Source organism: Lontra canadensis, unplaced genomic scaffold, assembly GCF_010015895.1.
Source record: "Lontra canadensis isolate GAN:19392208 unplaced genomic scaffold, GSC_riverotter_1.0 scaffold110, whole genome shotgun sequence".
Taxonomy (NCBI): Eukaryota; Metazoa; Chordata; class Mammalia; order Carnivora; family Mustelidae; genus Lontra; species Lontra canadensis.
In genome coordinates this window covers 5,507,122-5,530,077 of record NW_022631104.1, presented here as the reverse complement: position 1 = coordinate 5,530,077, position 22,956 = coordinate 5,507,122, and the positions used below count along the sequence as shown (strand labels likewise).

General features: G+C 45.2%; 1 protein-coding gene across 1 annotated transcript in view; it reads right to left on the bottom strand.

The window, feature by feature from the left end:
- The window catches only part of DNAH9 (dynein axonemal heavy chain 9), a 313,067-nt gene that overhangs the window by 193,363 nt on the left and 96,748 nt on the right, over positions 1-22,956 (bottom strand). The window contains exons 27-28 of the mRNA XM_032840101.1: positions 11,898-12,054; positions 5,286-5,390 (exon numbers count right to left, since the gene is read on the bottom strand). Coding sequence (XP_032695992.1) covers positions 5,286-5,390; positions 11,898-12,054 — 262 coding nt within the window. The remainder of the gene's footprint in view (positions 1-5,285; positions 5,391-11,897; positions 12,055-22,956) is intronic.

Sequence of the window (22,956 nt, the reverse complement as noted above, 5' to 3'; positions counted from 1 at the left end):
GGGTGCTGATGGGATCTCTTAAGAATGAGGTCTTTCCCTTCCAAGGCTAAAAGCTGGTGGGTATCATGGAGGGTTCTACCCTGACATCCTCCCACCTAGGCTGGAGACTTTTATCAGATACACTCATGAAGGCTAATGGTCACACCATCTTTTCTGCAGGTGACAGATGTCAAGGAGGTCGTCAACTAGCTCAGAGTTGCCTGAATCCTCCCAGTTTTTTCCTCCAAGCCCCTCTACCTTGCCCTTTCCATTCTAGGGAAGTGGCCCACTTCATGGTCCAGACCTTGCCCCTAGATGCCATGTGGTACTAAAATCCTGCCTTGCTCACTTCATCCTTCTCTCTGCAAAAGCAGATTGCAGTTTGCAGGAAGTGTAACCCACTCACGCTTTGTACTTTAGGAAAAAAAAAGTAATTTCATGTTTTCACCTTAGACCTTTGGCTCCTCTATAAAGAGTGGTACGTGGGAAGCTCCCTTGGTTCTGAGACCCTAGCATGTGTTCGGTGCCCTGAGTCCTTGGAACACTGCTGTGGTGGCCTCCCAAGGCCTTGTTAACTGATCTGTCGCTTCTTGCTGCTTCCTTCCTTGGCCCCAGCATACCTGTGCCATGGGGAAGGAAGGGACATGGCAGAAATGTCTGGTCAGGGAGCATGGAGAGGGACGGGGGCTGGAGGGAGGGGGGCGGTAGAGTGTGTCCTGCAGACACGGATCTCTGGACACAGGGCCTAGCAAGCTGATTGAGATGGTACTGGCAAAATTCTGGGGGGAAAAAAGGGTAAGTGTATTTTATACATTTTTAAAATAGCAGAGTAATTGCTCTCACAAATGCCACACTTTGTCCCAATCACATATGCAGTTCTGCTTGACCAATCTGACAGAGACATGAAAAAACCCACCTCCAAGAACGCTGGAGCACACACACTTTTGGAGAAGTTACGGGGAAGAGGAGCACAGACGGGCAAGGAGCCAGAGGAGGAGACAGAGAAGGGGGTGGGGGGATGGGGGAGAGCGATCACAGCTGGTGTGGCTTCTGAACCAACATGCCAGCCTGGATTGCTGCGGGAATAATTAAGTGCAATTTTCTCCTTGGACGGGTGTAGGATTTTAAACGGGATGGGCTCAGATTCTGCCCAGGCTGTTGTCAGACCACTTTCTTGAGAATGTCTTTCCTACAGGTGTATGCCGAGACTGGAATATGAAAGCATCCAGAATTCTGGGTTGAACTTACTTAATTCCAGAAGCAAAAAGGAACTTTGGAGAACCTACTAGGACATTCTGTTGGGCAGTTTCAAAATAAGGTGAATTCACAGTGTTTATCTTTTTTTGTTTTTAAAGATTTTTTATTTATTTGACAGAGAGAGATCACAAGTAGAGAGAGAGAGAGAGGAGGAAGCAGGCTCACTGCCTAGCAGAGAGCCCGATGCAGTACTCGATCCCAGGACCCTGAGATCATGACCTGAGCTGAAGGCAGAGGCTTAACCCACTGAGCCACCCAGGCAGCCCTCACAGTGTTTATCTATTATGTTAGGGAAAGTGGCTGGTGAGTATTGCTTCATCACTTAGGGTATTATGTTTGGGAAGACAGTCTGAAGTTGGGCCAGCTGAGAAGGAGTGAAGAGTGTCGAGGAGGCTGGTGAGACCTGGGTGTGGACCCTCCTTCCCTGCCCCATGTCTCATGCCCTTTTATTGCCCTTTAACCTGTGGCCTGCAGTGCTCACATAATAATGATAGTAATCACCACTTCCATCATCATCATAGTCATCACCGTCATCAGTACCACTGTCACCACCACCACCACCATCATTACTGCTATTTCCACACCATCACCATCGTCATGACCATCATCATGACCACCATCATTATGGTCACCATCATCATCATGGCCAACACCATCACTATCATCTTATCACCACTATTTTCACACTACCATCATCACCATAACAACCATCATCACTGTGATCATCATCACCATGACCATCATCACCAATATCATCACTACCAGTATAACCACCACCAATATCACCACCACCACCACTACTGCCACCATCATCATAGTTATCACCATCATTACCACCATCATCATGCATCACCATCACTACCATCATCATTATCATGACCACCACCATCACCACCCCGATCACCATCAGCATGGTCTTYACCACCCCCATCACCAACACCATCATCATGGTCATCATGGTCATCATCATCAYCACCACCACCACTATCATCATCATGGTCTTCACCATCATCACCACCATCATTATTATGACCACCATCATCACCACCACCATCATCATGGTCATCACCATCATCAACACCATTACTGCTGTCGGTAGTATCACAGAGATTAATACTTGTCACATGCCTACTATCTGTAGAGCTTTAAATGCTTTACACACATTAACTCTTTTAATAATTATTACAACTGCATCTAGTAGGTACTATTATTAACCCTCTTTACAGATGTGAGACTTGAGACATAGACTTGCCTAAAGTCACCCAGCTGGTAGGTGGCAGAACCAGAGCTGAACATTGTTGTGTGGTTTCAGACATGGACTGCACACACAAGCACTTGCTAACCTCCTTGCCTGGTTTATCCCAGCCTACAAGAAGGTGTTTAAGATCCCAATTGCATGTGGGGTTGCTCCCACAATCTCTGGAACCCAAGATGAGCTCTACACTGACCCTGGTCTGGCTCTCACTGCTTCTTGTTGGCTCTTCCCCAGGGCTTCTTGGAGGCACACCGAGATGGCCCTTTGGCAACCCTGTTGCACTGGGACACCATGGGGGTAACTGTTGAGGCTAAGGGATTTCAGGGAGGGCAGTCATCTCAACACAGCCTGACTGGTGAGAAGAGAAAGGCCCTCTGCAGTAAGGCCAGCAGCCAGAAGGGAGGATGTGGAAACTCCTACCAGCAGAGATGAGAGAGGTAGACATTACAGTAGGTAGAACTAACAGAGGATGGTGGGAAAGGGAGTAAAAAAGATGGGTGATCCATGAGTTGCCAGGTGTCTACAGTGGAGGAAGGAGAAAAACCCCAGGTACATGGTATAATTATGGTTATCAATCCCGACACTCATGGCCTCAAAGAGCTTAAGCTTCTCTCCCAACTCTCGGAACCATCCTAGGCCCAGAATTAGTACTCAGAGAAAGCTCTATTTTATTCATGTAATATTCAAGCTCATATTTTATTCACTCTACATCCTCTATCCCCAAATTCACACAGAGCTGAAAGGGGCCTTAATCCTGGTCCTTCTAAGTTCTGAAGTGACCACACAGAGGTGAACGCAGCCAGTGCCATGTTTCTCATGCTCAAGCGTGTTTCTCTTTTCTTTCTTTCCTTTTTTAATTGATTGAGTTGTCAACTTCCAGAAACCTGGAGATTTTTTTTTTTTAAATAAAAATCTGGAATTTCAGCTTCTCTTTAGAATTTAAAAAATCTGGCAGCACTGACATATTCTGACAAGGCAGAAGTGTGCTGGTAAATGCTGAAGACCCAGCTCGCCAGGAGAACGAAATGCTTGATTTGTAGGATTTGCCAGTTTCCATTGTGAGAGGACTCCCGTCACACCTGATTTCAAGCCACTGATGTGAAAAGCACCCAGCCAGCACCTGTGGCCCAAGCTAGTTGAGGGTTCTCAGTCCAAGAGAGTGTTCCAGCCAGCTCTTTGACTTCCTGCTGACCCCAACTCCTACGAAGTCCAACAATCCAGAGGCAGGGAAAACCATACATTGCCCCTGGGAATGAGAGAAGAGCTCCATGGTTTTGCAACTTGCGAAAGTCTTATCAAGAGACAGGGCAAGAGTCCCTGAAAGGCAGCACCAACAGGCTGGCCAATGCAAGAGATGGAAAGCCTGACTACCTTGTGCGGGGGGTGGGGGGGGTGCAAAGTGCAGGGACCCCCACAGAGCCCTCTCACCCAATCGCTTATGGCTCCCAGATCCACCTGGAGATGAAGGTGAGCCATGGAATCAGTGGATGGTGTGAGCTCCATTGTTGTTCCAGCCCACATGGATGGTGACAGCCTGTGGCATGGGGACAGCATGCTGGGGTGGGGAGGGGTGTCCTGTCAGGATGCACAGGCCAGCGGGAGTGGGAGGGTGCTGCTTCTGTCAGCTTCCCCACCATGGACCACCATCTGCTGCAGACACAGGGTGGTCTGCGCTGCCCTTGCCCCCAGAAGCAGGTCTGTCGAGCTAAGCTTTTGCCTTGTCCACACCCCTGCCCCGCCCATTCCACTCACTGGCGCTGAAGGAATCAAACTGAGGCTTAGGGGGACTGAAGAGTCCTGCCCAGCTCTGTTTTTCTTGTTTTGTCCTCTATACATATTGCTCTGGAAATCAAGGCAAAAGACAGGAGGGAAATTATGTGGTTGGGCTGTATGGAGCCCAGGCACAAACTGGGAGGACAGTCATCCCAGTGTCCTAAGCGCCATCACCACGGGCTTCCTTCACTGCATAGACCCTTATACCGCTTGTGGAGCTAGTAGCCTGGGGCGGCCTGAGACCACAAGCTCCCCCGAGGCACCAAGTTTCCTAGAAGGAGGAGAGAACAGGTGTTGGCAAAGGCTATGCTTTGCGGGGGCAATGGGGAGGCTTTGGGGGAAGGCCGGGGGTCTCCCACTGAGGATGCAGCTCCAACTGGGGCCACCACAAGAGGCCACTGACTTCACTATGGCCACTGACTTTCCTGCTGCTCAGCCCCTCCTTAAAACCATTGCCGAGCAGGGAGCAATTTCCCCTACAGAAGCTTCTAGAGGCTCCCTGCTGCCCACTGAAGAAGGCACAGTACACATGTACTTCAGCATGTGAAGTAGGCTTCACATACTTCACATGCTGTATGAAGTGAACATACTTCAGCATGGGCACCCTGGAGCCTCGCTTTAAACACAATGAGGGGAACTGGACTGAGGGAGGTAGAGCAGCTTTCCCAGACTCGACTACAACAAGGAAGACACTTCCAAAGTCCATGGCCTTTCCAAGAGCTGGGCCCTTCCATCCAGTCTGATCCTCTCCTCGCCCCCCAGGAAGCAGGTGGAACCTGTTACACTGTCACAGAGGAGGAAATGGAGTCCCATGGCCAGTAAATAGATCCACCTCAGTAAGGACTCACAGGATGCCCATATCCTTGCTCCAGGGCTGATTTTAGAGGGTGAGGGGGCACGGAGTCGAAGTGGGGAAGGGGACACAGAAGTAGATGAGCAGAGCTTGACAGCAAGAGGATGCAGGCTTCCACAGCGTGAGGCAAGAAGACCATGGGGCTCCCACTGACTTTGGCCCCCATACCTGCACGGCCACCACTGACAGGACCTCCACTGAGATTCGGTTAAACTCATCGAAACAGCCCCAGGCACCAGTCTGAGCCAGGCCTTTGTAGATATTGCCGCAAGACTGCAACAAAATGTAAAAAGATTAAATTAGTCTCAGTGCTGGGCTCATTGTCGTGCATCTAAGTCAGTCCCCATCCTGTTTGTGAGAGATCCTTTCAGTCCTCTCAAGATCACCGGTTTGAGAAACTCCTATTATAATTTCAAGGGCACTTACATTCTCGATGGCTACGGCTGCCCACGTAAGGCATGGGATCAAACAGAACATTTTTAAGACACCTGGACTAAAATCCTTTTAAAATGTCATCAGGCTTCCATTACTGTGGATTCTGTAGCTTTCAAAATCCCAGAAAATGAATAAAATATTGTTGTTATTATTTTTTGCACCATACAGACAAAAAAAAAAAAAAGCCTTCTATTCAGCCTTTGGCATGTGCTGATAAAAAAAGTTTATGTCTGTATCTTTAGATCCGGGCCCCAACTTCCAGGCCTCCCAGAGAGCTAGGAAGCTGGAGATAGACAGGGAAAGTGATAAGATCTGTAGAAAGTGAATGACAGGTAAATATTTTCAAATGAGAGCAAGAAAAGAATTTCAAAGGGAAGATGGTATATCTGCCCTAAAGTAAAAACCGTCTGGGCATTCGGTGTGAAGCAGTAAACCATGGAGTCATACAAAAGGGGAGTTTACGGGAGGGACACTCTCAAGGCCATTGGCAAGGTGATGTCGCTAAAGCACTGGGCAAGTGGAAAAGTCTCATTTGTTTCTGTGGTGAGGGTCTGCTGACCCTCAGCGCTGTGCACAGCTCATGCTCTAGATGCAGAAGGGCTCAGTCCCTCTAAGCGCTTCTAGCTAGGCTGTGGACAGAAGGTGTACAGACAAAACAGGTAAATTGCCACAGGACCAGTGGTTCCGATGGGCTTAGTAAATGACACAGCTGTTCATGGCATTCAGAGAAGAGAGTGAATTAAAGCACTTGCTAGTGATCAGTGTTGCCAAAGAGCTGAATTTCAGACAGTATTAGGACATTTCCTGAAGTTGATTTCATGGGATGCCAAATCCCGGAGATGCCGCTTGAAGAGAAAGCATTTGGGTCAACTGAGTTTAGGAAACACCGCATTCTAGAACCCTCCTTTGTTAATTTACAACATATATTAGGATTTTAAGGGAAGGACTGGAAAGTCCTGCACCATGAAATTTGGTCAATGTATTAAAGCCAGGATTTTCTGTTTTCCTCATGGGACTCCTGGTTTTCTCAGCATGCACGCTGGTGAACATTCGTGTAGTGGACAGAATGCAGGAAGGGAAGTCAGAAGATCTGGGGTGCTGGTATTTCACAGAACTGTATGTTGTCTTCAGAACATGCAGTGGGAATGCTGGATGATAAGTATCTGGGCAGGCAGAATGGAAAAGGATAGGAAAGAGTGGGTAAGGGCTTTCCAGGAGCAGTAAATATTATGGGCAAAGTATGAGCAAAATCACAGTATGTCTAGGGAAAAATAAAGCTGTTGTTTGGGCTAGAAAGTTGAATTGCAAAAGGAGGTCATGGTTATGAAATCCTTGAATTATCAGAAGGGACTGTGGAGGTCCGTGGAGGTTTGGGGCAGAGGAAAGCAAGATTAAAGCAACATTTTAGGAGAATCGATCTAACATCCCATAAGCTAGCCTGTGATAATGATGGAAGGATAAGCCCCACATTTCTTTAAGCTCCCTGAATTAATGGATTCCTCTATTCATGCAACAGACACTTCCTGAGTACGTACTATGAATCAGGGACTGTCCTAGGTCATGAGGAATCAGCTGTGAGCGGGGAAACAAAGCCGCAATCCTTATGGGGTATACATTCAAGGGGAGAAAACAGACAATGACACAAAAAGAAGAGAAGGTCAGATAATGACAGGTCTCATGAGAGTCCTACAATGATATGGTTATTTCGGACTGAGTAGCCATTGATAGTCCCTCTATGGAGGAGGGGACGTAAATCCCAGACATTGCATCTTATAGGTGGATGTTATTCTTATTGTATTCATGAGTATGTGTATGGGTATATATAACACTTGATATGCATATATAGTAATATATATTATGTCCATTGCTGTCTTTGGCAACATATCAAATGCCACCATTACTTATGTGGCAGTTTGGGAATCAAAAGCCCATGTCTTTGCAGATGAACAGTGGTTCTGTAAACTTGTTAAAGATTCCATCAAGTGGAAATCTGATATAGAAGACAAAAAAGGGTAAAGTTTCCATAGGTGGATACTGGTCATCCCCACACTTCACCCTGTGGGCCTGAGTACAGCCAGGGACCCCACATCACCAAACTTTTTGATGCCACCCCAATAATAGGAAGGTACTATGAGCCTGACTGTGGTGTCACCTAGCACAAGACACTGTTTCTGGAATAAGGCCAAAGATCTGGGAGCTTTGGAAGACCTGCTGAAGGATGAATCAACATTGGTGAGGGATTGCAACTATGGAAGGAAGGACATGAAAAATCAGGGTGTCTAAGATTTCCATACTGGGGAACAGGAAAAAATGAGAACCTTAGCATGCATGGCTTGGGGATGCTGGCTGGGAGGAAGATGGGGGTCAGCAGGAAATGTCTGAGAAAGGGTGTTAACCAAACATGAGGGCATTCAAATGCCCTTCCTTCTAATTGGGAAGACTAGTTCTTGGGCGAGCCTGGAAGGTAGATTCTGAAGTCATCAGGACCGAGATAAAATGTGAAATTATAAAAAAGGATCAGAGAAGGAGACCCAGATGGCAGGATCAGAGAGTTATTGTGGAATATAATGTTTCAGAGACCAAGAGAGTAGGTTTCTCAGGAAGGGATGCGTGTTTTATAGTGTTGATGCCACAGAAAGGTAAAAAAAAAAAAAAAATCCTGGGTACTTTCAGGTTCAAAACCATTTGCTGCTTCAGCAACAGCATCTCTGAATTAAGGTTAATGGGGACAGTACTGCTGGCATGACATAAAGAACATTTTAGCACTAAAATTGCAATGGTTTCCAGAGGAAGCGACAAGGTTTATGGGTTTTCCAACCAGATGCAACAGAGAGGAGCCATGACTTTGCTTTTTCCCCAAGTCTTCACACTGTTCTGTGTCCACCCTATTACCTGATACCTACAAAGGCAGAAGGCAATGTGAAGGTCCCTGACCATAGTCCATCTCTCCTCTTTACCCTCCCCCATCTTAACACCCACCCTTCCCCACGTCCACCAGGTATCATTCTGTTCATTAAAGTCTCTCATTTTTTCTTTTCCATTTATACTACCCCAGGGTCTGGTGACTCACCATTCCTGGTTTGAGTAACTGCAATGTTCTCAGCAAAAATTTCCCCCTTTCAGTCCCTTCCTGCTCCCATTCATCTGGCTACCCAAGGAGTCTTCCTCAGATGCCATCCATTTTCGTCATGCTTCCACCTGAGTCCTGAAGCCCACAGGGTCTTCCTAATGGCCACCACTTCTGGGACATGTTCTTTTCATGGCTTTTTGTCCCTCCCTCCTTGTGGAACCCCTATCTCCTATAATCTATCCTCCAGTCTGCTCTCATGCACTTGGCTACTGCTCCATATTTATTGCTAACTTGTTCTCTGGGGATATGGAAACAGGTTGTTGTGAGTGTTGTGAATGACCCATCAGAATGACACCTGATAAAGTGTGAAATGGCTCTTCCTGACCCTCACTCCAGTCTCTCCTTGTCCCAGCTAAGCCCTGTGAGGACAATTCAGGGGAGAAGGCAGAGCAAGGAGAAGGGAAAGGACTGTGATCCACAGGGAACTTGGTTATGTCTTTGAAGCTGACGTTCTAATGGGTTAGGGGGTGTTAAAATGGCACACACCCTGTTTGGCACTCACCCAAACCTTACACAGTCTTGGGTCTCACACCCTCCAGGATGTTTGTGACCAGCGTACTCTGTGCTCTTCCCATCTCTGAAGTATTCCAGGGATTGAAGTCTATAGAACACACATTCTACATGCTATTTGGTATCTCCCCTAATTATTTAATATATCTCTATTGTCTATCCAGATAAACCAGGTTATACTTTGTCTGTCTCTGTATCTATCCATCATCTATCTATCATCCTGTCATCTCTCTCTCTCATTTCTCTGTCATTTCTCCATCTACCTACATGTATTCCTCTGTATCATGTATCTATCCATCCACCCACCCACCCATTCATCCATCCTTTCATGATGCACACACATGCTGAGCAATGGTGATACTCCATAAATTAACTTGCTTACTGGAGAGCATTTTGTGATGAAAATAACTCTAATCAGCTGGACAACAAAGAGAAGAGGAGGTTTGCAGATGGCTCAGTGAGGATGTTGGTTACATAGGATATTTGATGCCTAGGAAGAGACCGCCATTATTTTGGCGTGTTTCCCTACAGTTATCCCTATAGCTCTTGCTCTGATCTGTGTCTTCAGCAAACTCAACCAAAGCTTTGGACAGTCCAGACAAACTATGGGTAGATCCCTCTTCTCATCCTGTACCCTCAGAAGAATTGGTGGGGTATGAGGATTCAGCTGTAAGTTTTGAAAGAATTGGAGAAGATAGCCTTGGTGACTCCCTCGCCGTGGAGCCAACTCATTTATTTCTGTTTGCTTGCCAGGTATCAATTTGAAGAAACCCTGCTGATCTCCTTCAATCGCTACACCCGGTCTTCTACGTCTAAATGAGCGTGTCCTCTGGAACGTCCCTCTGGGAGAATACACTTATTCAGCAAGTCTGCCTTTGATCAACTATAGAAGAATCTAGAAACTTAATTCTTAAAGGTTGAGTTCATAGGAAAAAAATCACTTCCTTCTTTTAGCCTGACTTAAAGAGAAATATTACTTAAAAAAGTTTTTTTTTTTTTTTTTTGAGAGAGAGCATACACATGTGTGCACATGTTCACATGGTGGGGTAGAGGGGGAGGGAGAGAAAGAATCTTAAGCAGGCTCCGCACCCACCATGGAGCCCAATTCCTGGCTTGATCCCACGACCCTGAGATCGCAAGGTGAACCAAAATCGAGAGTCAGATGCTTAACTGACTAAAACACCCAGGTACCCCCCCTCCTTTTTTTTTTTTTTTTTTAGAGAAATAGCACTTTAATGTGTTCATCAATAAAAGCAACCATGATAAAATGTAAATTGTGTAGAATACAGGCAGGACGGCTGTTTGGCACCTGAATCCTCACTTTGTTTGCTTGCTGTGAGCAAACACGGTGGCTTAGGTCTCTGCAACTCTCTGCACAGCAAAATTTTCCATACGAGAGAAATTACTAAACTTATAGCTGATGAATCTCATTTAGACTTCTGTATGTTAGCTCACAGTCTCTAAAAGTATTCTTAAATTCAGTTTATTTTGTACCCCATCTATGATGATTTACACATATAAATGTTTAATCTACTAACGCTAAGGCTTTATTTTTCCTCCCACTCTAAATTTATTTACATACCATCCTGTTTCAAAAGGGACTTAAGATAATTTACCAAAATACAATAAAACAAAATGAAAATAAGGAGAAAGTGAGACAATCTTATTACACTAAAAAAAAAAAAAAAGAATTGGGGCACCTGGGTGGTTCAGTGGGTTAAAGCCTCTGCCTTCAGCTCAGGTCGTGATCCCAGGGTCCTGGGATCGAGCCCTACATCGGGCTCTCTTCTCAGCAGGGGGCCTACTTCCTCCCTCTCTTTCTGCCTGCTTCTCTGCCTACTTGTAACCTCTGTCTGTCAAAAAAATAAATAAAATCTTAAAAAAAAAAAGAATCTATATGACCTCTAGCAGAATATTGCTAGCTAAGAAGTGACCTATGGACCTCTTGTTCCTCTTGCTTTTCTCTAGGACACAGAACCTGGAATACATTTAAAAAAGTAAAAACAACGAACGCCTGAATGAAGAACGTTGGTCTTGCCCTTGACCTTCGTGGGTATCACTTGTTGGCGTGGAAGTTAATCTAGTCTCCTTCAGAAGTCACATCTGCCCTTGTAAAGTATTTTTCCTGGGGTACCTGGGTGGCTCAGTGGGTTAAGTCTCTGCCTTCAGCTCAGGTCATGATCTCAGAGTCCTGGGATCGAGTCCCACATCAGGCTCTCTGCTCAGCGGGGAGCGTGCTTCCCCTTTTCTCTCTGACTGCCTCTCTGCCTACTTGTGATCTCTCTGCCAAATAAATAAAGTCTTTAAAAAAAAAGTATTTTTCCCTTGTAGAAATACTGGGGAAATGCCCACTTTTCCAGAGAAGCACAAATTCGACTTCCATGTGAAGACTTCATGGGAGCCACTTGTGAGCCCTTCTGTAGTTCTAGGTCAAACAGTGAATGTAGGCCTTTGGATAGATGCTCAGCCTCTTCATTGTACAGGTGACAAGAGACCTCAAAATGAAGCTCATTGGCTGACAGGGAGGTAACCAATCTCCAGGGATCAGAGATCTTCAGGTCTCCTGGGATGAAGCCAGCAGAGACCTCTATGCCTGGACCTCTGAGTTGGGCCAGGGTGGCATGAATAAACCTGGACCTCAACTGGGCTGCCACCCAGTTCCTAGTCCTGCTCCCCCACCACCCTGCCCCTGAGTTGAGACATACCTTGTAGTCCATCTGCTCTGAGCAGTTGAACACATACACCATGATGCCCAGTGCTCGGCCTAGGTCCTTGGTGGTCTCTGTCTTGCCTGTGCCTGCGGGTCCTGCTGGGGCTCCACTCATGGTTAGGTGCAGAGACTGGGTGAGGGTGATGTAGCATCTGGGGAACACAGAAAGGCGGAGGTCATTGCCAGGGCCCTAGGTGGCCTGACCAATGGCTCTGGCCCTGCTGGGTCCTGGGGAGATAGACCTGAGGTTCTAGGCCCTGGGAGACCCGACAGCTTCTATAAAGGAAAGCCAGAGCCCCCCACTCCCACCTGTTCCCCTCAGCGCTGTGGGGAGAACTCTCTGAAGGGTCACCTGATCCTTCAAGGGCATCACAGGCTCACTGCCACACCTTCTGATCTTGCACCTGCTCACTGACCATCTCTCCATCCCTCCAGCCCCAGTGCCCTAAGAGTCTTCATGGAGAGCTACTCTCATGTGTCCATGCTATGTTCTGAATGTCTGTGTTCCCCAGCCTCCCAGTTCCTTTGAGGAAATCCTAACCTCCAAAGACTAAAATGTGGGGAGGTGGGGCCTTTGGGAGGTGATTAGCTCATGAAGGTGGAACCTCATGAATGGGATTAGTGCCCTTATAAAACAGGCTCCGGACGGACCCTCTGTCCCCTCCACCACACAAGCACATGGCGAGAAGATGGCAGCTATGAGCCAGAAAGGGGTCCGTATGAGAACATGACCATGCTGGTGCCTTGATTTTGGACTCACCAGCTTCCAGAACTGTGAGAAATACATCTCTGCTCTTTATAAGCTACCCAGACTGTGGTATATATATATATTTTTTACAGCAGTTCAAGTAAACAAGGAGAGCCAGACACACTAGGACTGTGCTTGTTCCTCTTTCTTTCCCTCATCTAGCCCCAGCCCTTCTGGTCCACCTGAGTCATGTTCTTCTTCAACATGGCCGCCAATAGCCCAGCTGGTGGCTACTCACCCCTTAGATCTCATATTTGACATGGTTTCCCACACTTAGGAGTATTCCTGGACCTCTCAGGGGTGGGGAACTGAGCAGACGCCCCTCGGATGAACTCCTCCTCCACTGTATTCCACTCCAGCTTCCAACAATATAAGCCACACACACTGTTCATCTAGATCTTCATGAGGACATGAAGGTGGGGCCATGTCTCATTCATTGTTTCATCTCCAGAGACTAGTAGAGCTCTGGGCACATTAGGCCCTCAGTAATTATTGATTAAACAAGTTCATGAATGACAGGGTCAGTCATTGCATCTGTTTAACCCTCCTGTGACTATCTTTCCTAATAACAAAATAAAATCAGCTTTAAGCTTCTTTCTGTTGCTTCTTATTTTTTAGGTTTATTTACTTATTTTAGAGGGGGGAAGGGGCGCAGCAGAGAGAAACTCAAGCAGACTCCTCGCTGAGTGTGGAGCCTGACTCAGGGCTCAGTCCCACAACCCTGAGATTAGGACCTGAGCCAAAACCAAGAGTCAGATGCTCAGCTAACTGTGCCTCCCAGGCCCCCCTTGTTTCTGATACTTTTAAAAAAGGACTTGCCTTTCCACTTAGTTGGAAATGTGCCTTTGGGTAATAAGCACATAAAAAGATGCTCAAAACCACTAGTCATGGGGCACCTGGGTGGCTCAGTGGGTTAAAGGCTCTGCCTTTGGCTCGGGTCATGATCCCAAGGTCCTGGGATCGAGCCCCACATGGGGCTCTCTGCTTAGCGGGGAGCCTGCTTCCTCCTTTCTCTCTCTCTCTGCCTGCCTCTCTGCTTACTTGTGATCTCTGTCAAATAAATAAATAAAATCTTTTTAAAAAAATCACTAGTCATTAGGGAAATGTGAGTCAAATCCACAGTGAGATACCATGATGCACCCTCGAGGATTACTATGGTCAAGAGTGTTGTGAAGGATGTGAAAAAACTAGGAAACTCATACACATTTGTCGGGATGGAAAATGGTACAGCTACTTTGGAAGACTGTTCGGCAGTTTCTTAAAAAGTAAAGCTTACTGGGGCAACTAGATGGCTCAGTAGGTTGGGCATCTGACTCTTGGTTTCTGCTCAGGTCATGATCTATGGTCATGGGGCTGAGCCCCAAGTCAGGTTCCACAGTCAACAGGAAGTCTGCTTGGGATTCTCCCCATCTACTCATACCCTGCTTGCACTCTCTCTTTAATAAATAAATGAATCTTTAAAAGAAACAAAAACCAAACCAAGCCAAAACGAAACAAAAATGTAAAGCTTACTGTATGATTCACTAATTCCCCTTCCAGGACTTTACTGAAGGGAAATGAGCATTTATGTTCAGATAAAGACTTACACAGAAATGTTCCTAGCAGCAATATTCTTAATGCCAAGAACTGGAAACATCCCAAATGTCCGTCAATGGTGAATGCGTAAATAATTATGTGATGTTATCTGTCTAGTAGAATACTATTTAACAATGTAAAGGAATTAAGTACCTATGGATATATGTTACAAGAGGGGGAAGCTTTAGAAGCATTATGCTAGGTCAAAGGTGCAAAATACCTTGTAGCGTATCATTTCATTGATGCAATGTCTGGAAAACACAGAGACAGACAGAGATCAGTGGCTGCTTGGGAAGAGGACTTGGGATTGACAGGAAAACAATGATAGCCAAGTTTGAAACTGGATGGTGGTAATGGTTGTACAACTCTACAAATTACTAAAAGTCATTGAATCGTACATTTGTTTTAGGATTTTAGGTAATCTCTATACCCAATGTGGGGCTCAAATTTATAATCCCAAGATTAAGAGTCACATGCTTCACCGGCAGAGCCAGCCAGGCATCCCTGAATTGCACACTTGTGATGGAGGAACTGTAGAACTCATACATTATACCTTGAGAAAGCCACTAAAAATGTGCCATTGCCCTAACTTTTCAAAACCTAGCAAGTGCATACCCAGGCTCTCCACCTACAGGCTGGACCAGGAGGTGCTATCCAAGGGGACTTCCAAAATGGATTCTGTTTCTGAATCTGATGTCTAAAGTTCACCTGAAACCACAGGCTAACGCCCTTCATGCCAGATGGGGATTGTGTCTCCACAGAAGCAAACTGGGTTTGAAAAGACTTGAAAAGAGTCCCTGAATTCTTCAACTGAGTGCAAAACTCCTGTATGTATTTCAGCCTTTGTATGTGAAACCCAGGAAAGCAGTTTCCCCAGGTAACTAGATCATCATGGAGGCCTGCATGCAGCTTTAACCACAGCTGCCGTCGTGGGCTGGGTTCTGCCCCCCAGACTGGCCCCCGTACCTTGCATGCTTCCCAGCCTCAGGCTTCTGCCAGAACTATCCAGGGCCTGCTACAGCCTTGTATCTCCCAGGAGGAAAGGCAAGAGGACTGGCAGAATCTCAGCCTCCTGCCTGCTCCCCTCCCCACTCTCCCCCATCCCCTCTCTGTCCTCCTCTGCTGGCTGGAGAGCAATCCCAGACCTCTTCTCTCTGCAGGGCAAGGCTCTCAAGGAATCTGGGAATCTAGAAGCCCAAGGTTTCACAGAAATAGAATTTGCCTAGAATCTGGAAATAAATCCTTGGAACTGGGTGTCCATCTCATTTTGAGCTTCTATGAGCTTCTGATTATCTCCAGAGGAAGCACTTGGGGGTGGGGGTGGGGAGGTACAAAAACCAAAACAACACAAAACATAACATCTTTTTTCCCATAATAGGAGAACTCTAGAGCTAGAAGGGATTTCTGAGATCAGCTAGTCCAACACATTTATTTTATAGATGGGAAGCCTAAGGTTCAGGAAGGGCAATCAGGCTAAGGTGCTCTAAATAACTCAGGCACGGGCTGTGGGCCTTGAGCTTGGGACATAAGAAAAACACAAAGGAACAATATTTCCCTCTTCTGCATGAGGATTGCCATTATCTTGGGCCTCTTGCCAGCAGGCTATCCCAGGTCTTAGCGACACCAGCCCCTGCTCTCACACTCCATCTGGGGTCTTGTTGGCTTGTCCATCTCTAACCATCAAGTCATCTGCTTCAGTCTGTGTCTGTTTTCCCCCGGAGGACGGTGGGTCACGCTACCGTGGTCTAAGGCAAGGACTCTGGAGTCAGACGGAGGTCAGAGTCGCCTCTACTATAAAGTGAGCAACTTGACCAGGATCACAATCCTTGGTGCCTTTCAAAAGATGTCTCTGGAATCCATCATGTGGGTTTGGCTTTGCACCAAGTTCAGTACCTTTGCTGCTTTGAACCAATAGCGACTGTGGGAATGGCAGGGACTAGGAGCGTAGGAGGCGCTCTCACCTGGCCGACTGGGCCAAACACGCCTGCAGATTAATTTTGTCTCATTATTCCTGGACACGCAGACCCTTTCCTGCTGGGACAGACCTCAGGGGTCTGGCCTCTTCACCAAGCCAAGCTCTCTCCCATCAAGTCCTTCCAAGAGGACCACAGAGTCTTCCCCCAGTGGGGCAGGATTCCAGAAGGTGGCCCCTTCCACAGTGGGCCTGTGTAATTGTTTGAAAGGCTTTCCTGATATCAAGCGAAGTCAATCTTGTTCTCTTTGGGCAAATGACTTTTATAGATATTATTCTTATCTCCCCCGGCAGGCTTTTGTGAGGGTAAGATGAGACAAGAGATACGAAGGGGCCTCGAAAAGAGAAGGCCAATCCAAGTTTAAGGTATTATTTTTTAAGGTAACAAATACATACAATGTAGCTTTTCTTTTTTGATAGTTATTCAATTGGCAGCTTAGAGAAAACATCAAAGCCAAGGCATCTTGATTTCAGCTATAAATAGCCTGTTGCTATCCCAGAAATGTGGTCTGACTAATCTTAGAGCTGGTGAAATCATAGTTGGTTTGTATTCATTTTCTACTGCTGCGTAAGAAATCACCATAAACTAAGTGGCTTAAAATAACACTCCTTTATTGCCTCCCTCTTTGAGGTCAGAAGTCCAAGTGGCTTCTCTATGGTGGGTCTCATAAGACCAAAATCAAGTTTATCAGTTGGCTGGGCTCTTATCTGAGCACTCTGGGGAAGCATCTGCCTCCTAACTCACTTAAGTTCTTGGCAGAATTAAGTTCCTACCATTTGTAGGACTGAGGTCCTTGTTGGTTGCTGTTGGGCATAGGATGGCTTGGCTCCTGAAGGCCATGCTCCCATCTTTGCATATGGCTCCCTCTGCCTTTAAAACCAACAAGGGCATGTCAAAGTTTTCTTAGGTTTCAAATCTCTCTGATCTCCCCTTCTGTCCTCAGCCAGGAGAAAGCTCTGCTTTCAAGGTCTCATATGGTTACCTTGAATAATTTCCCTCTTGCCATAAAACAAAATGTTATCATGGGAATGATACTATGATATTTACGGTTTTCACCTGTACTCAAAGGAGAGGAGCTCATACAAGGAAAAAGGTCACTGGAGATCACGTTCTTGGAATTCTCCCTATCACACAGTTCAGTAATCATAACTGTGGAAGGAACGTGGATGCCAACGATCCCTCCCTGGTGGGGGGGGGCCTCTAGTGACATCAGCAGGACTCAGGTCCCTGCTGTTTGTTATTGCTATTGACAACTTGAATGAAGACATAACTGATTATATACAAGATTGTCTGATATTCTAAATAATCTCAACAGTTGAAAATGATGGGGTTGACCCAACAATGTGAACTTTAGGAAGGATAAATGTAAATTAATCTTTGAGGGCTTCCGCATATATAGGACAAGGGAGAGGGGAGAGGTGGTTAGAGGGCAATCCACAGAAAATCCATGGCTTTTAAGAGGTCCCAGGCTCAAAACGAGAAACACCATCGACAGAAGAAGACGGTCCTCAGCATCATCCTAAAACAAATCTGTCCCTCTGATAACACTTGAATATTTAAATTTCAAACTCTGTCCTCAACCTAGATGCCCCTGATTCTACGATCTGTTTCTTATGTCATTTGGCTTTGAGCTCCTTTGTCACCCAGTGCTCATCTTTCTCTTTGCCCACACTAGTTGGTAAATGTCACTCTCAAGACATGACAGAAAGAACTGAGAGCATTGGCTGATATGTGATCTCTTTAGCGAAGACGACATCACACTGGGGCACCGGGATGGCTCAGTTGGGTAAGCATCCAACTCTAGATGCAGCTCAAGTCATGACCTCCTGGGTCATGAGACTGAGCCCTGCCTGGGGTTCTGCACTCAATGGGAAGTCCGCTTGAGGATTCTCTCTCCCTCTGCCCCACTCCCCGCCAAAGGAAATAAATAAATCTTAAAAAAATAACAACATACCTAGTATGAAACCTGACTTGGTACAACTCTGCTTTATACTGTATGTCTCGAATATAAGTGGGCATTCTAGAAGTCACATAGAAAACTCAAGAGAATCTGAAACAAAATTCTTCAAATTTTTAACAGAGGGCAGTAGATGGGCAGAATAAAAGATGAATTTATAAAAATCAGTGTTCTCCTATATATGAGTGAAAGACGGATAAAGAAAGATATGGTGAAATTAAGCAAAGATTTCTTAGCCACAACACCTAAAGCATGGTGCATAAAAGACAGACAGACTGGATTTCATCAAAATTAACAATTTCTGCACTTCAAAAGACACCATCAAGAAAGAGAAGAGGTAAGCAGGAGACCGGGACAGGATACTTATGAACATGTGTGCAATATAATAAGAAGATTCAAAGAATTCTTAAAATTCAAGGAGAGGACAAAGAGATCAATCAAACAGTAGGCAAAAGATTTGAATGGGATTATGCCAAAGAAGATCTCCAGTTGGCTAATGAGACCATAAAAAGGTGCTCAACATCTTTATTAGGGAAATGTCAATGAAAACTCTGATGAGATACTACTTCCCACCCACTCAATGGTTGTAATAAACAAGAGAGATAACAACAAAGTTGTCCCGGCTGTAGAGAAATGAGGACACTTATACTCCGCTACTAGTGGGGGCGTGAAATGATTCCACCACTTTGGAAAATAGCTTGGCGGCTTCCCAAAAAGTTAAACATGAAACAGTGGTACCACCCAGCAATTCCCCTCCTGGGTGTGTGCCCAAGAGAAATGAAAACTTAAGCCGACACAAAGACTTGTTCACGGCAGCATGATTTTAATAGCCCCAAACCAGAAATAACCTCAGTGTCCATCAAAGGGTGCCTGGATAGACAAAATGTGTCCTGTCTATAAAATGGGAGGTTATTCAGAAATAAAAAGTAAAAGATTGCAGACAGTTGCTCTATCACGGACGAAGCCCCAGGACTGTGCGTAAATTGAAAGAAGCTGGAAATGAGGGGCCACACATCGTATGGCTCCATTTCTAAGAAATGTCTGGAATTAAACAAGTTTAGAGAGACAGAAAGTGGGTTGTCTGGGGCTGGGGACAGGAATGGGCACATACACGGGCATCAGGAGTCTTATCGAGGAGGATAAAAATGTTGTAAAATTGATTTATGGTGATGGTTACACCACTTGGTAAAGTTGCTAAAAACCATTCAGGGGCGTACTTGGAGAGGGTAAAACTTTTTGATGCATGAAAGAAACCTCGATCAAATTGTTTAAAAACATATATTGTAGAAAAAACCACCTTATATAGCAACAGCACTTTTAAAAACACCTAGTGATAATATGAATACTCAAAACCCATATAACAATATTTAAGACACTTTTCTGATGTAACTGCAAGATATTCAAACATAGTTCAAGGTAGGGAACAACATAAAAATATCACATGTTGTAAAAATGGTTCTTCCTTCCAAATTAACTGGAAGATATTAAGGCTTGCTGACCAGAACCCTAACCATTCATATTCTGTAACTTGAAAAAATGAGTCAAGTTCAGGGGTGCCTGGGTGGCTCAGTAGTTAAGCGTCTGCCTTTGGCTCAGGTCATGATCCCAGGGTCCTGGGATTGAGCCCCCCATCAGGCTCCCTGCTTGGCAGGAAGCCTGCTTCTCCCTCTCCCACTCACCCTGCTTGTGTTCCCTCTTTCGGTATGTGTCTCTCTGTCATATAAATAAATAAAGTCTTTAAGAAAAAAAATGATTCAAGTTCATTTGAAAAGAAATAGAAGAGCAAAGAAAATTTTATATATATATAGGACATATATAAAAGATAATGTGGGGGTGCCTGGGTGGCTTAGTGGGTTAAAGCCTCTGCCTTTGGCTCAGGTCATGATCTCAGGGTCCCTGGATCAAGCCCCGCATCAGGCTCTCTGCTCAGCGGGGAGCCTGCTTCCCCCTCTCTCTCTGCCTGCCTCTCTGCCTGCTTGTGATCTCTCTATCAAATAAAAAAATAAAATAAAATAAAAAATAAAAGATGATGTGGGACCTTAACTATATAAATAGAACTCAGGACAAAGCCGCAGTCTTTAAATAATATGGCACAGTGCTGGGCATGAAGATGAGACAGAATAGACATTTTGAGACAGTTTGGTAATCAGAATTTTGGAAGTTGTAGAGCGAACATCATAAATGGGTGAGGGAAATGGCATATTACTCACTAAAAATGTGCCTGTCAGTTACTTAGAAACCAAAGAAATAAAGTATTCCCTGCCATCGTTTCTGTGGGTGTTCTTTGCTCAGGATTGCACACATATGGTAAAAGCCCTCTGTCTACATGGCCTTCGATCAAAGTATCTCCCACCTTCGCAGGCGTGGGCACAAGGCTCAGGCTGGGCAAAATGATTGAGCTCACAGGCTCCAGTAATGGATGCAGAGGTTGACACGGGATCTAAATGGGACACATCAGGATCCCCTGAAGGAGTTGGACTTATGGGGCTGAGAAAGACAGGGAAGGGATCCCTCTTCTTCCTGGACCAAGAGTCCCAAAGTCATGGGCATGGATACCACCCTTGCTACTATCCAAAGAAAACCCATGCAAGAAAGAAGACAATGCTCAGAAGGAAACAGAGCCATGATAGAGTGTCCCGTTGCTGAGAGTTCCCTGTCTGGGCCCGGAGCTGCTACACGGAGCAAGCTAGACTCAAACAGGTCCTCGCTCTGTTTACGTTAGTTTAGGCTTGGCTTCTATCACTTGTAACCAAAAATGTTTTGGTAAGAACGCTCATCTAACTCAATGGTCAAAAAGTTTACCAAAGACACTGAAAAGTGGAAAAATAAAATAAACCACAATAAAATATAGTGAATATTGGCATGCCTGGGTGGCTCAGTGGGTTAAGGCCTCTGCCTTCGGATCAGGTCAGGATCCTAGGATAGAGACCCACCTTGGGCCCCTTGCTCAGTGGGGAGCCTGCTTTTCCTCTGCCTCTGCCTGCCACTCTGCCTGCTTGTGCGTGCTCTCTCTCTGACAAATAAATAAGTAAAATCTTTAAAATATATAGTGAATATTAAGTTGATCTTGAAATGGTAGGGACTTTCTAAACATAAAAGTAATAAAAAGGGCAATGATAGTTATAAATAATTCACAGGAAAGGAAAATCTCATAGCCATAAGCACATAAAAATGCTCAAGCCTGTGAGTAATTAAGGACATCCAAATCCAAGTGAGATACTATAATGACATACAAAATTAATAATACTTTAAACAATAATACTGAATGCTGGTGAGGATGTTGAGAGGTGAACATTCTCATAAACGGCCAGTGAGAGTGGTAATGATACTTGTTTCAAGAATAATTTTAAAGTATGTGTCATCTAATTATCCTGCCTCCTGAAATCGCTCCTAGAGAAATAATGAGAAATATCATTTAAAAAAAGTATAAGCAAGTTCATGGCAGATTCATTTTTAATAGTAAAGGCTTAGGTGTGACTCAAACATTTCATACTATGGGTGTGTTACAGAAATAATGGGATGCTTGTGAAGAGAAGGTAAATCAGTTCTTAGAGTGTTTCAGAAGAATGTGTCGAGAATATGCACACGATACAAGGTTATGTTTTAAAAAAAAAAGCAGGGACGTCTGGGTGGCTTAGTCGGTTAAGCCGCTGCCTTTGGCTCAGGCCATGATCTCAGGGTCCTGGGATCAAGCCCCGCATCAGGCTCCCTGCTCACGGGAGCCTGCTTCTCTCTCTGCTTCTGCCTGCCACTTTGCCTGCTTGTGCTCTCTCTCTGACAAATAAATTAAAAAAAAAAAAAGCAATCTACCATTTTTTACATAAAGCATATGATGGCAATTGCCAATTGTCAAAATCTCCAGGCAGAAGTTAACAGACTAGATATTAACAATGGTCATCTCTGCGTGACTTTATGTCTTGGTTGACAGAGCACTAAGTTTTCTGATAAAAACTGCAGATAGAAACGTGGAAAGCGCAGGACTTTTGCTAGCTGTGCCCTTCCCTGGCCAATCACCTTCAAAGACTCTTGGGTCAATTATATCTCACCTGCTTGCAGTAGTTCCTGAGAAATTAGAAGGTACTCTAACTCGATAAGCACTTGATTAAAACCGTACTTAGCACAGCGCAGGGCAGAAAGGGGCGGCTGGGTATGAAGGTGACGGGAGGGGAGTTATGGGGGCGGGGGTGGGGAAAAGGAGGTCATCCAAAGGTTGAGAAACAACTTATGTGAATTGCTTTTGTTCAGCCTGAAAAAGCATTTCCATTTAGTTCTTCAGCTTAGTGCTGGTCCGGAGCCCCGCGATGGTGGTGAAGCCACTGCACTCACTTACATATTCAGGTCCCATCCGGGCAGTGGGAAATTCCAAAGAAATAGGCATAATCAGCCAGATGTACTGTAATGCGGGGATGCTTGTAATGAATGTGCAAAGGTTGTATGGATCAATTGTCCGTTTGATTAATTCCTCCGGCAGGAGAGAATTAAATGTACTTAGACTACACACCAGCAAAGGGTGAACGCTCTTTAAAATGTGATTTTCTGTGCTAAGGCCATTTTCTTTTTCTTTTCTTTTCTTTTTTTTTTTTTTTTCTGGGCAAAACATTTCTTGAGCTAATAATGGAAGTCAATGAGAAAATAGAATTTTACATATAAATATTCACGACGTACCATTTTGTCAGAAAAGCAAGTAAGGTGCAAAACGAGGTCAAGGTCTATATAGTATTCACCATTATTTGCAGGAAATGTTCCTTTCTAGTTCTTATTTGCATTGTTCCATAGAAGGGGTGATAAATTCCTGTTTTAG